The sequence below is a fragment of the Pseudophryne corroboree genome, chromosome 9 (genome assembly GCF_028390025.1).
Source record: "Pseudophryne corroboree isolate aPseCor3 chromosome 9, aPseCor3.hap2, whole genome shotgun sequence".
Taxonomy (NCBI): Eukaryota; Metazoa; Chordata; class Amphibia; order Anura; family Myobatrachidae; genus Pseudophryne; species Pseudophryne corroboree.
The window spans coordinates 397,651,538-397,668,397 of NC_086452.1; the positions used below are offsets into that span (position 1 = coordinate 397,651,538).

The window sequence follows — 16,860 nt, forward strand, 5'->3', positions numbered from 1 at the left end:
AATCATTAATAGCAGCATTAAGACAAACAAACCAAGTGTTGTCTTGTTGCCTGTGAAAGTCATTTATGTTAAAATAAAATAATACACACAATTTTTTTCATGGGATTGCCACTTTAATCCGCTTCAGTCAGCACTGGTTTTCCCACTAGACGCGTGCCTACTGGCACCATTAGTTGGGGGCAGCCCAGCAGTCCTCCTGTATCGGAGCTTTTCCAGTGCCCCAATTCAGCTGCTGCTATTTGGATCCAGATCAAAGACTACCTTCCCCAAGATGCATCAGGTAGAGTCTCTGCAGTGGATGCATGTGCAACCCTGGAGCGTGGAAGAGAAGGTTCTTAGCGTGCGAAAGTACCCCCAAAAAGGTAGCTGGAAGGGGTGGAGTGGCAGTGAAATTGTGCCTGTGGGCCCGGCTGTCTGACTCCTAAATTCACCCATGGCTCCAATTAAAGTGGTCAAGCTAAGACCATTTAGAAAATTTACTGAAAGAACATTTGCCTAGGGTCCCCCTTGACAGGTGGTGGAGGGAGGGGGACACCATTAAGCTTCTTACTTACAGTCTGAATAATATTCATTTAAATAGGTACTAAAACCCTTTTGTTCTAGGAAGACACAAGTCTCATATTCAAAGTTAATTTAATTCTAGCATGAACTAAAGTGGGTAAAAATACTAAGCAGAAACTTAAACAAAAGTTTAACCCTTATGTAGCCACAGCATTACTTCCATACCTGGGTCTATCCTAAGTGATATGCTTAGTCCAAACTAAAGTGCTAATTTATAAGTTCAACAATGTTCCGTCACAAGGTGACAATGGTTGGCAGCGGTAAGAGAATTCTTATTGCTGTAATAGCAAGTTGTGGGACCTTACGGGTATGTGCAAGCCTGCATTTTATCTTTTATCATCCCCACTATCACCATCCTAAGATAGAGATACGAGGATTGTTCCCCTGTGATACTTCTTAAATAAGCTTCCAAATACTTTGCATGTTGAAGCCATTGCTGGAGACCTACCGTAACCATCACCCATACTTGACGTAGCAACAACAACAGCAGCAGCTTTTGAAGATATGTTTGAATTCAGCCATTTTTGTGGACTCTTATAGGCCCTACACACTCAGCGATGTGCAGCCGAGCTGCCCGACCGCCGATACGGGCGACCCGGCGGCGGGGGGGGCAGTGACGGGCTGAGTGAAGTTTCTTCACTCCCCCCGTCACCCGGCTCCGTAGACTTGCAGGCAAATATGCACGATCTCGTCCATATTGGCCTGCATGCACAGCCGACATAGCACCAGCGATGAACGAGCGCGGGGCCACGCATCGTTCATCGCTGGTGCCTCCACACTGCACGATATGAACGTTATCTCGTTCATTAATGAACGGGATCGTTCATATCGTGCAGTGATATCGGCATGTGTGTAGGGCCCATTAGGGTTGTCATCCATATACAGGCCCCTAAGTCCTGGCAAATCTTTAATTTTCCTGAACAAATTCAACAACGATAAAACACCCTTACAGAGCATGATTTGCAGAGGTGTATTGTATGTTACCACCTCATGTTCTACAAATGGGATTTTGTTCCTACTAGTTTATAACATTGTACCTATATTCAGAACATGCCTGTGTGTCCGAGTCCGGATTCTGGGGAAAGGGATTCAGCAAACCGACCTGTACTAAATTAATAGGCTTTATCATGAGCTGATAAAATCGACTTTATTTGTACAATTATAGTTAGAAAACCGCATTAATCCTGTCCATTGTCTGACAAAGCACACAGCTAAATTGCATTGCAATTCAAGAGAACTCACAATAGCAACAAATAAGTATTTTTTCCTGTAAAAAAAAATAGATTGTTTCACCTAATTGCGCTTTTCAGAAGCTGAAAGGGCTGACAGTAGGTATAACAGACAATGTATATTCAGCGTAAAGTGGAGTACTGTTTATTTATGTTAATGTTTTAATGTGCATTATTTTATTGAATGAGCAATTAGTGGGCTCTTACAAAAACAAAATGAGAAATCACACTTCAGGCTTAAATTTTAATTTGCACTTTACATACAGTATATTGGACTAGATCACCGTTTTCATCTATCGGACAGTCGCTTCCATGTGACCATATCTTGCACAATTCAACCTTTTGTTTTCCAGGTATCTCTTTTATTCCACGGGAAGTGGGTGAACATTTGGTCAGCATAAAGAAAAATGGGCGTCATGTCCCCAACAGTCCTATATCCATCATGGTCTACCAGTCGGAAATAGGAGATGCCAGCAAGGTGAAAGTTTATGGTCAAGGGTTAACAGAGGGACGTACGTTTGAGATGTCTGATTTTGTGGTGGACACCAGAGAAGCTGGTGAGCAATTATTATTATGTATATCGATGATGATAACCTATCTAGAAGTCCTGTAATACAATGCCACGGTGTGATCTCTTGCAGGCTATGGTGGGCTCTCCTTAGCAGTTGAAGGACCAAGTAAAGTTGACATTCAGACTGAAGACTTAGACGATGGCACCTGCCAGGTCTCTTATTGTCCAACAGAGCCAGGTGTTTATATTGTATCCATCAAATTTGCGGATGAACACATCCCAGGTGAGGCCAGTAACTTGCTAAATATATGTTTTTGATGATTGTTCTTCACGATTGCAATCTTTAATAGGTTACTGCTGATCAGATGTAGCTTTTTTCCAACATTAGGCTTTATCTCCTTTCTAGGGTTAAGACTAGCGGCGGCTCGTTGCCTGTCTGGCCGGGGGTGGAGGGGTGTGTGTGTGTGTATGTGGGTCTCTGTTCCCTCCTCTCCCAGTGATTTACAGTATGACTGACATCACCGGGAGACGGGCTTAGGTCATCAGGGATGGGGTTTAGGTATGGGGGCGGTGCTTAACTGTGGTGCAGCTAAACAGGCTGGCTTCTAGAGACTTCATCAGCTGCAGCCCATAGAAGCTAGATAGGGAATGATATGTTCAACAAGCATGTACTGTATAAAGTTGTGTGTTCTATAATGAGAATATGAATGTATTTATGTGACTATATTAATTGTTTGGTTTAGGTGTCATTAGTACTATTTGGTGTGTTAATGCTGCTTGTTTAAATGTTATTTTAGGAAGTCCCTTCACAGCCAAAGTGACAGGAGAAGGGAGAGTGAAGGAGAGTATTACAAGACGGAGAAAGGCTCCATCGGTGGCTACAGTAGGGGGCATCTGTGAACTAAATTTAAAAATCCCAGGTGAGATTATTAATTAATCTAGAACTTAAATGTCCTATGCAATCTGTGCTAAATTTTGACAGTGATGCAATCTTTTGTAATGTACTCCCTCAAATTGAAACCCTTAAGCCGGGTAGATATGATTTCATGGCTGGATATAAGGGAGAGCTATCATTTCTCAAATTCATTCTATAAAATGGATAGAAGCTGGTTACTATGGGCTACATCTCCCCCTCAGTAATCTACTGGATCTTATTCTTCGCACCAGTTTTGTTAATAACAGAAATGATAATGCGCGCCCTACTGTAAGTTATAAGGATTTTGGAAGCATTTATACAGGTCACCAATCTCCACAGCAGCTTCTAATATCAGTGATAATTGGCAGCAGGGAGTGAGTTATTCCTTATTGTACACGTTTTAGTGAGCAATAGTGAAGTGATGACAAAGCAATGTACAGATATAATTGAAATGTACTTAAGGATACTGTATATTGGCGTCATCTGGGTAATCATGCATTTACATGGCAGAACTGGTTTTAAGTGAGGCCGTTTGAAGAAACACATAGAAGCGAATCAGTTATCTGTGGGTTGTGTTGCGTGGTCTGTTCTCCAGGGTAAAGTGCCCGGAGGTAACCAATTAGAGACTAACGATCCGTCCTGAGCCAGCTTCATTCTGCTTGCACTTTAATTCTGCTTTCCCTATAAATATAGCACTGAGAATGTCATAATGGAAATGATAATAAGCTATATTGGGTGGCAATGAGCAAAAGGCAATACAGATTTTTTTTTTTTATTAGTTTATATGAAAAAAACACTTTTTTATTTTGTGTAATTTAGCTCCTTATTAAATATCTAGCTATCTTTACAGCTTGCACTGTTGTCTATCGATGTGTATTTTCTGTGTATTATGCTTTCTCAGTTACTTGGTTCCAACTGGCTTTGTCTCGAAAGGCTCTTTCACAGACTCTGCCTATTGCGCCACCTTCTGGACCGAAGCAAATTCTTCAATCCTCTCTCTCTAACCAACCGACCGTGGCGCCAGGGGCTATAGGGACAGAGGGTTTGTGTAATACTTAGCATGTGCACTACTATTGTTTGCAGGCGTGCTCATGTATTTGCATGCGTATTTGTGTTTTTTTCTGTGGGGGGGGGTTTGATATGCTCATCATCATTTAAAATAGAGCTTTTAATAAATAAAAAAACATAATATTTGAAGTTTGTTCTTGATGTTTTTGGAAAAACTTTTTATTTTTTTATTATGAATTTACTGTCATGGTGCCAAATAATTTCTTGTTTAACTCCTGCGGTTCCATGCCCTGCGTGAATCGTGAAGTATGGCCTGGCCCGAGCATTGGTGTCATGCTGTGCTCAGGGGAGAAGGTTCTGTGCATGCAGCAGAAGAGGACGCTGAGATCTCTCTACTCTGACCACATCTCAGCATCAAATTTACCATAAAAATTTAAGGGTAAATGTATTGAACCTTCTAAAGATTGGACAAGTATAGTAGTTGCCTATAGCAAGCAATCAGTTTCTACCTATCATTGTATAAACTGTATTTGATACATGCTAGATAGAATCTAATTGGTTGCTATGGGCAACGCCTACACGTGTCCACTTCTCCACTCTATAGAAGGTTTGATACATTTCCCTTTTAATCTTGTTCAGAGGGTCTGGAGTTTGGCAGTGGCACACACTGGGAGGGTGTGTCAATTACTGTATCCGAGAAGGTGGAGCAGCAGTGTAGCAGCGACTGAAGGGAAGGAGTTTATTATGGGTAGCTAATAGTAAACAAAGAGGTGAATGATCGGATAGAGAGACGATAACGATACATCGGAGGAAGGGTTAATTATGGATGGGTTTACCATAGATGAATTGGATAAATGATTATGCAGAAAGGGGGGGTGAGCATAATGATGACTGAGGATGAGTGAGTTATTGATGTCTATGTTTATGGGGAGGTTATTGTGGTGGTGATGATGATGATGAGTAGGATATGATGGTGACAGTGATGAAGGGGGCGTGCTGATAGGTGAAGTATGCGGAGCACAGCCTGATGCAGGGGGGATTATAGGATTGAAAAGGGAAGTAACTGCATTAATGATGATGATGAGGTGGGTCAATGCATTCAGAAGAAGAAAGAGGAATGATTATGATCAAGGAGATTTGAGATGGAGTTAGATGGGATAGACAGAAGATATGATGTGGACTGAAGAAGGTGTGCTGTCTGTAAGATTGTAAGCTGTATGTAAGGGGAGGTAAGTAGGTGAGGGTTATGAGTATAGTTTGCTATGTGTTAGCATCTACCATATGATATTGTTTTAAAATTTGCCTTGCCCCGACATTACATTATTTGTCAATGGAAGAAATAGATATATGATCTGAGCTAAACTTTTTATCTCGGCAGCCAATCACATATTAAAGTGCTTCTATGTGTGGTTGTAAGTAAGTTGCATGTCTTTTTTGGGGGGTCTCTTATCCAGTTAAGAATAAACCCAGATTTTTTTTTTTATTTGTGTGTGTGCACGCAGCTTATGTGAATTGCTTGGATGCTTTAGGTATTCTTAAAACTCCTCTCTATTCACATGGATGGAATTGTAAAAATCTACTTCAGGTGGAAAAAATTAAAAGAGAGAAACAAAACCCCCATATAGAGAAGCCCTATAAGTGACTACATTTTCATTCAATGGCAGAGCTGCCATTAATTTTATGTCTCTGGATGTGATCAATGACATTGCAGCATGGGTGTAACTATAGTAGTTGCAAGGGGTGCCATTGCTATGAGGCCCAGAGGCTTAGGGGGGCCTGGATTCAGGTTATACAGTTGCATACCAGTTTCCCAGATTTGCATGCTAAGCAACTTGGTCTGATCCATTGCCCAGCCTGAATTGTGTGACATTACATTTTCAGTGGGAGGAATGTAGTGGATGTTATAATGGTAAAGGGGCACTGAAGTGTGGTATAATTTGAACTGGAAATCACTGTAATGTGGCACCATGTGATGTGTCATAATCTTATCTGCTCATTGTAATGTGGAGGGTACATTAATATTGCATAGTAAGAACTAGGGCACTGTAAAGTGGCACAATATGAAATGGAGGCACTATAGTGTGGTACAGTATGAACTGGGGACACTGTAATGTGGCATAATATGAACTGGGGACACTGTTATAATGTGAGTTGGGATACTGTGTGTCATAATGTGTACTGGCAGCCCTACAATGTGACATCAGGTAAACTAGGGAACTACGATGGTTCTTTAAGTAAACTAGGGCACTACTAGGGTTCATAAAATGAACTAGGACAGTATTATGGGGCATGAAATAAATAACTACTGTGGAGGGGTGTCTCTCAAGAATCATTGGGACAGGGGCCCCTTCCGTATATTGCTATGGGGCCCACAAAGTCCTGGTTATGCGTCAGCATTGCAGAATATTTATTATTATCATTATTATTATTATTATTATTATTATTATTATACACAATCAAGTGATTAAAAGTCTCTTGTGTAGTTTACTCCTCCCCCAAGTAAAATATTACAAAGAAAATATTATTTTATGTGATTGACATATTACATCCAAACTACATGTCAAGTCATTGCTCAGCTCCTTGTGTTTATCCTAATTGCATTTTGAATGATAATACCCCAATAAACAAAAGTGTAGTCATTTTGTTTACAATGTAATCAGTATATGATTATCAATAAAAATTACTTAAGTTTTCTTAAAGACCCTGTAATTCTGGTTATTGTAGTGTATTTTTGCCACATAACATTAACTTTATTTACAACGTCAACGAGATTTGTGGTAAGATTTAGATCTACATCTACTAAAAAGGTGTTGCTTTTATAAAAGCTATTGAGTGACTACCGTGGTAAGGAATTATGGGGCAGATGTATGAAAAACGTCCTAACGGACGTTATGTGCCTGGTGCCGTATCACCACATTATCGTGGTGATACGGCCGGACCCTGCGCCACAATGTATTATACTGGCCCCCTCCTATGTGGGAGGGTGCTATGTCACCTGTCCCGTGATACGCGTCCTCCCACATCGGCCAGACTTCTCGCCGCAAGCTGTAGTAGCGCGCATGCGCCGTCACCTCCGCTCCCAGTGAGCCCTGCAGAGTGAGGCGGTGCAGTGAGCCCTGCAGGTTCGGCTGTAAAGACGCCGCGAGGTGCTGGGCACTGAGGAGGCGTGTGGATTGATGTAAGAGGCCGAAGGGGAAACATGGTGGCGGAGACCAATAAAGTTTTTTTTAAAAGGACAAAAAAAAACCTGAATGCTTTAGCCACACACCGCCTGCCCAGAAGGGGTGGTAGTCATGCGACCGCCGGTCGGCTGACCGACAGTCACATGACCTCCTCCGTGAGCCCGACGGCTCACTATCCCGATGGTCGGCATGCCGACCATCAGGGACTATTTCCACTCGTGGGTGTCCACGACACCCATAGAGTGGGAATAGAACCCGTGGCGACCGCTGGTCGCCACCGAGCCCGCAGCGTGGCGAGCGCAGCGAGCCCGCAAGGGGCTTGCTGCACTCGCCCTTCCCCGCCGGGATCCCGGCGTCGGTATGCTGCCGGGATCCCGGCGTCGGTAAGGTGACCGGCGGTCAGGAGACCGCCGGTCACCCGTACTACACCCGCCCAGAAGAGGTGTTCCGGACCGGCGGCTTCAGGAGACGAAAAGGGACAGCAGAGGCATACATTGCCTCTGTTCTTCGTCTCCCATTCACTACTGCGGGGAAGTGGTAAGTGGAGGGGCGCGCGGCGGCCAGGGCATATGGCGTTAACACGCCGTTCATACATTTGGGTGCAGTGCAAAATGCTGCCTTAAGGTGCGCTGTGGTCAGCTGGAACCACAGCACACTTTCATACATCTGCCCCTATGTTTCTTGTGGCAGAGTATTCCCAAGTGACCGATCCAAATGTAGCCCAACCCGCAGAGCCCTGCAGTTTGAAAGAATCCTGCACCTAGCAGGCTGGTGATTCTTTGCCCGGGCAACCGCTGGAAAAATGTTTAATAAGGTTATCATTGGAGCTAATTGTATGACTGCTGTAGAAAGACCAGTTGAGTGAGGAAACGTCATTGGCCCCATAGAAATCCACAATTAGAATGATGTACTAAAGTGATCAAATGGAAATCTGTAGGTTTCTCAGTTCTTGCTGGATTGTATTTACACTAACCTCTGTAAAACTGTGTCCATCCTGAGTTGATTGGTGCTGTAACCGTACCACAACTGAACGAATATGCTCAAGATTGTACTTCCAAGCATGTGACACACTGGCTGCACTAAAGATTATCTCTTGTTTTCACAGTAGTGTATGGCACGGTTTGCTAGTAAGATGCATTCATTGTGCTTGCCCATTGCTCTGCAGATAAAGCTCTAAGTATTCTTCGTGACTGTCTGAGCCCATGTCACCTTCACTTATGTCTCCACAGAAATCGATAGGCGAGAAATGTCTGCTGTAGTCACCAGCCCCTCGGGGCGAACAGATGAGGCTGAAATAGTTGACCTTGGCCAGAATACATCATGTGTGCGCTTTATTCCACAAGAGATGGGGGTGCACACAGTGAGTGTAAAATACAAAGGGGAGCACCTGCCGGGCAGCCCATTCCAGTTCACTGTAGGGCCACTGGGAGAAGGGGGAGCGGAGAAAGTGAAGGCCGGAGGCCCCGGTCTGGAGAGAGGAGAGGCTGGTATTCCAGGTAGGTAACCAGTCTGTCATTATTCTGGATCCAGCAGACTGCAGAATGTGTCTCGTTTTTGCATTTCTTATTGAAAATGGTACAGAAAAAAATAAAATCACAAAAACATTTTTGTAAAGGTGTAAAAATTTGGATATTTATAGGAATCCATGTTCTCTGCAATGTCCAAAAGAACGTGAAGAAAAGTATTAAAAAAAAACTGGAACAAGTGAAATTTCGTTATGAATAATATAATGATTTCACAGATCAATTGTCCTGTCTTACCTCTCTGCAGCTGAATTCAGCATATGGACGCGAGAAGCGGGTGCTGGGGGGCTTTCCATCGCAGTGGAGGGTCCAAGCAAAGCAGAGATCTCATTTGAAGACCGTAAAGATGGTTCCTCCGGAGTGTCTTATGTTGTACAAGAACCTGGTGTGTTTACTCGTATATTATACCTAAAAAACTAATGGAAATAGATTGTTGCAACTATACCTCATTCTGCATGTTGTGGCCGCAGCTCTGGTACAATTGTATTATATACAGCTTCTGTTGTGGTTGTTTTTCAAGCCATTGGCCAGACTGAAAAGGTAGAGGGGGTTTCCCGGCAACTGGAATCCCCCTGTGCATTTGTTTATGCATGAGTATCTGGCACATCATAACCCAAATGTATTGTCCCTGCTTATTTAGGGCCCCTTAAAGGGCTGAATTCACGGGCCGATTTGGGGAGAGATGTGTCTTGAACGGTTCGTTCAGCACACATCTCTCCCCCCGCTCAGCACAGCACGATGTGTGCTGAGCGTGCGGGGGGAGACGGGGGGTCATTTCACCCAGCGGGTGAAGTGAGCGACCTGCTAGATTGGCCAATCTAGCACCAGCGATAGCGATGCGCGGGGCTGCGCATCGCTATCGCTGTGAGGGGTACACACGGAGTGATCGCTGCTTAAAATCTAAGCAGTCTAGTCAGATTGCTTAGATTTTAAGCAGCGATCGCTCCGTGAGTACCCCCCTTATGGATCAGAGCTTGTTAAGTTGTGAATGCTGCCTATCAATTAACTTCCAACTGTTCCTCAGTCACAAATTCTGAAGAAAATGTGCAGGCTCCTTCTTGTGCAGAGACAGATGAACTCTAAGTACATATGGAAGAGTTTTCATAAATGTGACTGTACAAAGTGATGCTGCCAACTGTAACCAGTAACATTCTTGGTGGAGATTTATCAAAGCTTGGAGAGAGAAAACGTGGAGAGAGATAAAGTACTAACGACTGAGCTCCTAACTGTCACTTTTCAAACACAGCCTGTAACATGGAAGTAAGGAGCTGATTGGCTGGTACTTTATCTCTCTCCACTTTATCACTCTCCAATGCTTAGTACATCTCCGCCACAATCTGTAACTGACAGGAGGTGATTGGTTAGTACTTGACCTCTCTCTATCTTATCTCTCCCCAAGCTTTTGATACATCGCTCTTCTCTGTTTTTTTTCCTAGTAGAACTGTAAATTGGAAGCAAACATGTGAGGTTGTGGCTGGCAAGATCTCCCTTTAGTTACACAAGCTTTTTGAAATGTCCCCTATTTTGTGTAAGTTTTAGTTTATGTATTACTTCCAAGATTTATATGATATAACTTTATATTGTTTTTCTCATTTCAGGTGACTACGAAGTGATCATCAAGTTCAACGATGAACATATACCTCAGAGCCCGTTCATGGTGCCCATCATCGCCCCGTCTGATGACGCCCGTAGGCTGACTGTCTCTAGTCTTCAGGTGAGGCACAAGGAAACATCTCTAATATATGCCACCTGTTGACCCATTAAGTCCTTGTGTAGAAGAATTATAGCTATAGACCACATCAAATGCCCATGCGGCCTACTATATGTAGGGAAAAGTATACGGCAATTCAAGGAAAGAATAGCTCTCCATAGATCTAGTATCCGAGAAGCCCTAGAAAATAAGGGCAGTGATTTACCAGTAGCCAGACACTTTAAAAGCAGTAATCACTAGACCATGCCCCCCCTAATATGAGAGGAGGGGACCGGGGGAAGAATTCTCCTGCAAATAGAAGCATGGTGGATACACAAGTTACAAACTGTGCACCCATATGGCCTCAATGAAGCATTGAGTTTTAATTGTTTCTTATAACCATTTCTCTTCCATACAGTGGCGTAAGTTCGTCCCAGTCGCCCGGAGGCATGATAAATGTTGGTGGCCCCCTACATATACACACACATACCATATGTAGCTATCCGGCACTAAGGGTGAACAGTAGCAATGTGCTCAGGTACCTTTCCCAATAGTAATATAGATACACATAGAAAGTGGACGCACTCCAAGTCAGTCATTACAATAAAACAGACACCAGCATACCATTATAGTACACCTATAGTGCTCCCTCACCCGCCAGCAGGTCTCGATGGAGATGCTTTGGCGCAGCAGTGTGCAGATAAAATTAGTGTTCACTGTAGGATTTTTTTAGGGCAGGGTGCTGATCACGGAGAGGGGACATTTTTCCATTCGGGGGGGGGCACATTTTTCATTCGGTAGGGCACATTTTTAAGTTAGATGGGCAAACTTAGGTACATACTATAATGCTTGGTGCTCCCATTCCTATAGGCCAAAACATGGACAGTGTGCGCCGTAGGCGCGCAGCAAAAATTTAGGGGCGTTGTTTCGTGGGGAAGGGGCGTGGCCACATAATAGTGGCAATTCACATTACACCACACAGTAGTGCACCTAATACACATTGCACCAGGTAGAACCTCCTATACACACTGCGACAGGTAGAGCACGTTATACATATTGCGCCAGATGGAGCACGTTATACACATTGCGCCAGGCAGAGCACCGAGGCACACTGCACCAGGTAGAGAGCACTGAGGCACACTGCACCAGGTAGAGAGCACTGAGGCACACTGCACCAGGTAGAGAGCACTGAGGCACACTGCACCAGGTAGAGAGCACTGAGGCACAGTGCACCAGGTAGAGAGCACTGAGGCACAGTGCACCAGGTAGAGAGCACTGAGGCACACTGCACCAGGTAGAGAGCACTGAGGCACACTGCACCAGGTAGAGAGCACTGAGGCACACTGCACCAGGTAGAGAGCACTGAGATTGAAGTTTACAGCTGCAAAATACTTACAAGGTTAATTTAGCCCAGGGGGACTCCCATGTGCTTACCGGGTCCGGCGGCGCACGGCTGGGTCCGGCGGCAAGGCGGAGTCCGGCAGGCAGCAAACGGCGGGCGGCAGGGCACACAAAAACTCAGCTGTCTAAAAAAAGGGCCAGGGCGCAGCGCCCTGTGAAAGACACCTAGCGTGAACACTAGATATATATATAAAAAGTTAAAAACACAAACGCCTCATTCACTTAAACACACACGTCTCTTTCACTTAAACACGCCGCTTTCACACACACACACACACACACGCCTCCTTCACTTAAAAACACACACACGCCGCTTTCACACACACACACACACACACACACGCCTCCTTCACTTAAAAACACACACGCCGCTTTCACACACACACACACACACACACACACACACACACACACACACACACACACACACACACACACATGCCTCCTTCACTTAAAAACACACACACGCCGCTTTTACTTAAACACACACACACCACTTTCACTTAAACACCCACACATGCCTTTCACTTACACACACACATGCCTCTCTCACACACACACACACACACACACACACACACACACACACACACACACACACACACATTCAGATCGGACACCCCTCCATATATTTATAAGGTAGTGTGTACCCAGACCAGGTGTGTGCTCTGTACATAGTCCTGTAGAAATGCTCAAATGCCTCCTTTAAGACTTTCCTCTCACACACAAACACACCTCTCACACACATGCCTCTCACTTACACACACACACACACACACACACACACACACACACACACACACACACACACACACACACACACACAAACCTCTCACTTACACACACACACATGCCTCTCTCACACATGCCACTCACTTACACACACACATCACTGACTTACACACACACATGCCTCTTTTACTTGAACGCACAACTTTCCTTAAAAACACACACACCTCACTTAAAAACAAGCACACACAAAACACAGTGCTTCCCCCCCCAAATACACCTATCCCCCACCCCCCACACAGTGCCTACCTTTGCCTATCATCAGGCTGACGGAGGAGCAGAGAGCTTCCCTCGGCTAGCTTGTAACTAGAAGGGCCCGGGAGGAGCTGCGCTCTGGAGCTCCCCCTAGCTGCAGCCAGTGCCAGCTCTCTGTAAATACAGGAGGCAGCTTCCGTGTCACTGACACAGCTCCTCCGTCTGCAATAGCAGCGCGGTCCTCAGGCAGCGGGAGACAGTGGAGGAGATGTGCCCCCTTGTGGTCAAGAGCCCGGTGGCAGCCGACTCCACTGCCTCCCACAGTTCCGCTACTGCTTCCATAGCTATCTTAGTGGTCCATAATCTCATCATATAGTCTTTGGATTTTATATGTGTGGACTCAGTATGCAGTTTTATTACCAGTATATATTTTATAGTCGCGTAGTTATGACAGAATTATGTCTCTTACACTAGCAATATATGACCGTAATTCTGCCGTACATATTGGTATTATACAGGCATAGTATAGGCAGTTCTATTATCTGTAGTCTATAGGACACATCCTGTTGTTTGATTGATTTGATCGTGGTGTGGGGACTGGTGGCCTATTGATATAGGTGGCGATCGCTTACTGCATGTGATGTTCTTGTACAACATGTTTTTATCTTTATTTGTGTTCCTTTATATTTGTTGTTGCACTTCCTGTTTTTGAGTTGTTGCTGAGCAACTGTGACTCAATTCAGACTGGCCGCGCCCCCTACCCGACAGTCAGTGATTCCTGGCGCAGTGTCGCGCCGGTGACGTCACAGTCTCTCGGCCGGGTGCGGCAGCTCTGTTCCACGATTAGTGTTTGGTCAGCATTTTTTGGTATTTATATAAGTTATTGTCATTAAGCTGGTCGTGTCTTGGTAAAAGGGAGCAGTCCCTGAAACGTCGACTATACCAGCGCTGGTGTCTTCTATTTATTTCTGAGTGCCACCATTACCACATTCTCTCTCTCTCTCTCTCTCTCTCTCTCTCTCTCTCTCTCTCTATACCCAGCGATCAGATCTGAATTGGGCCCCTGGTACAGTGTTATAATGCTATAGAGGGCATGCAGTGAACACACCAGGTTCCTCTCTCCACAGTATTTGATCACACATATTCAGCAGTGTCTACAAAGTCATTAATTGGTCATGGTGGTGTTATGGTGTATTTCTTGTGTTTCATTTAAAGACCTTTGACAGCATTTATCTCCGCAATACTGTTATCTGCTAAAGAGGGATACCAAATGTGACCACTTTCATGGCTACACAGTTTTATATCTCTGCAAGTTGCTATGAAACTCAGTCCCTCTTTCGCATTTAGCTGGGAACTGGTAAATTGCTGACAAATGGCATATTCCTGGTGCAGCACTTCTGCTGTGGGTGAACTACAATCTCAGCTGTCTTTGTCCTGCTGTAAAATGACTGGGATTGTAGTTCAACAAAATCCGCAGATAGCCAACCACTGGCTGATACTGGTTTTCTTGCGTCACTTTGTTTGGATGTTCATTGTTCATCAACAAACTATGATTAGCAACTATTGATGGTCCAATTGCTATAGTAACTAGTTTTGCCATCAGTGGGAGGTTACCGATAGTGTACATCTGGGATGTGGTCAACATCCCGCCGTACGGAATCCCGGCGGTCGAAATACCAACGCCGGAATCCCGGCGGTCGAAATACCGACGCCGGAATCCTGACCGGCACAATCCTGACATATTCTCCCTCCGTGGGTGTCCACGACACCCATAGAGGGCGAATAAATTAGTGTGGTGAGCGAAGCGAGCCCGCAAGGGTCTGCGTTCCGCTCGCCACCCCTGTCTGGATTGTGTGCTCGGGATTCCGGCGTCGGTATTTCGACCGCCGGGATCCCGTCCAGCGGGATTTAGTACTGATCCCGTACATCTATGTCAGAGTGCCGATGGCTAATGCCAGGTGCAGACTGCATGCACATGAAGTTAAATCATTGATGGTCTCTAATTGATGAATAATACTAGTATTGGGCGTTTTAAATGCCTTTAGATGAGTATTGGTGAGATGAGCAATGGCAGAAAGTAATTGACTTCTAAGGGGGGGTTTCAGTTGTAGGTGGAACTGCCGTCTTGTCGGAAAGACTGCAATTTCTGACTTTTTTAGGTCGGAAACTGTTCCAACCTATTCAATTGCCCTGCCATTTTTCCGACAAGTTGGCAATTCCGACTTGTCGGAAAACACGTGGATCAGTGGAAGCGCGGCCAAATCCAACAGGTTTTAACCCCGCTTCCGAAAATGTAAATCCGACTTTAAAAAAAACACCTAATTGAATACTGAGATCTCAGATCCGACATAAATTGAATATACCCCCTAAAGGTCACAGCAGACAAGATTCAGCAGCTTGTGGATGGCAGAATAGAACAGAATGCTAGTTTACAGTATACCAAGTCTGTGACCAATTCCGACTGTCTGCAGTTCTGATTAAGATCTTAATATTAATTATTTAATTAGAAAGTTTCCCATATTTTAGCGTCTACCTTTATGTCTTGAGTACTCCAGACTAGACATATCTACAGCGTGGAAGAAAAATATTGCCATAGAGCAGGCCTGGATAGTGGCTCTCTGCTGTTGCAAAACTATAAGTCCCAGCATGCCCTGCCAAAGTTTTGCTGTTATGGAATGCTAAAACTTTAGCAGGGCATTCTGGGATGTGTAGTTTCCAGTGGTGTGAAACAGAGCCTTTCCTGTAATAACGTTTAAATCAGAGTTTTGAGTATATAAGTATATGACAAATACAAAGACTATGTTAGAAATATCTTCTTTGTATTATTCTAATGATTTTTATAGTCAAAACTATGGAGTAAAAAGTCTATGCCTAGCTTTCTCTTATGTCCTAGAGGATGCTGGGGTCCACATTAGTACCATGGGGTATAGATGGGTCCACCAGGAGCCATTGGCACTTTAAGAGTTTGAGAGTGTGGGCTGGCTCCTCCATCTATGCCCCTCCTACCAGACTCAGTTTAGAAAATGTGCCCAGAGGAGCCGGTCACAGCTAGGGGAGCTCTCCTGAGCTTTCCTAGTAAAAATGTTTTTTAGAGTTTATTATTTTACAGGGAGGCTGCTGGCAACAGCCTCCCTGCAGCAAGGGACTGAGGGGGGGAGCAGTGTCCTCCCTGCGGGGTCTGAGCCACTGTCTCCGCTGACTGGACACAGCTCCAGAGGGGTCTGATCATTCTCGGCCACAGGGGACCGCTCACCTCAGCAGCATGCTGCCACCCCCTTGCAGAGCTGAAGAATCGGTGGCGGCAGCGGGGAGGGAGCGCAGTATTAACTGGGCTCCTGGGAAGGCTCAGCGGTATATGGTGCGGTGCTGTGAGGGGCGCCCTGGGCCAGCACTTACCCCCTACACTGGTCCAGAAGCCTGTCGGGGTCCTCGGATCTCAGCCAGCACTAATTCCTCAGGCCAGTATAATCAATGAAGAGCGGGAAGACAGCGCCATTAAGGGGACGGAGATTTTCCTCAGAGCTGACCCAGCAGCGTTCCAGCGCCATTTTCCTGCCTGCACAGCGCTGAGAAGGAGAATCCGGTCCCTCCACAGCAACTCCAGCTATCTGTAAACGGTACCAGGGGGTTGTAGAGCTGTGGGGGGGTTTGGGTAGTACGACTGTGTTTCCTATTGAGGTGCACCGTCAACACTGATAAGGGGTATCCCTTTAGTAAAAGCGCTGTGTGTGGGTTGGCTCTAATCTCTGTGTCCCTCTTCCCATTCTTGGTGGGGAAACTCTGTCTACCCTCCCCTGTGTGTGTGTGTGGAGTGTTTGGTGGTCTCCTTTAGCTATGTCCAGGGACACTGTGTCA

The 16,860-nt window shown here is 45.0% G+C and overlaps 1 protein-coding gene across 4 annotated transcripts in view; it reads left to right on the plus strand.

Annotated features, from left to right (window-relative positions):
* Positions 1 to 16,860, plus strand: part of FLNB (filamin B) — a 382,553-nt gene that overhangs the window by 341,008 nt on the left and 24,685 nt on the right. For all 4 annotated transcript variants that reach the window (XM_063940867.1, XM_063940868.1, XM_063940870.1 and 1 more), the window contains 6 exons: positions 2,144 to 2,347; positions 2,432 to 2,584; positions 3,099 to 3,221; positions 8,637 to 8,903; positions 9,178 to 9,315; positions 10,529 to 10,644. In XM_063940867.1, the coding sequence (XP_063796937.1) occupies positions 2,144 to 2,347; positions 2,432 to 2,584; positions 3,099 to 3,221; positions 8,637 to 8,903; positions 9,178 to 9,315; positions 10,529 to 10,644 (1,001 nt within the window). The remainder of the gene's footprint in view (positions 1 to 2,143; positions 2,348 to 2,431; positions 2,585 to 3,098; positions 3,222 to 8,636; positions 8,904 to 9,177; positions 9,316 to 10,528; positions 10,645 to 16,860) is intronic.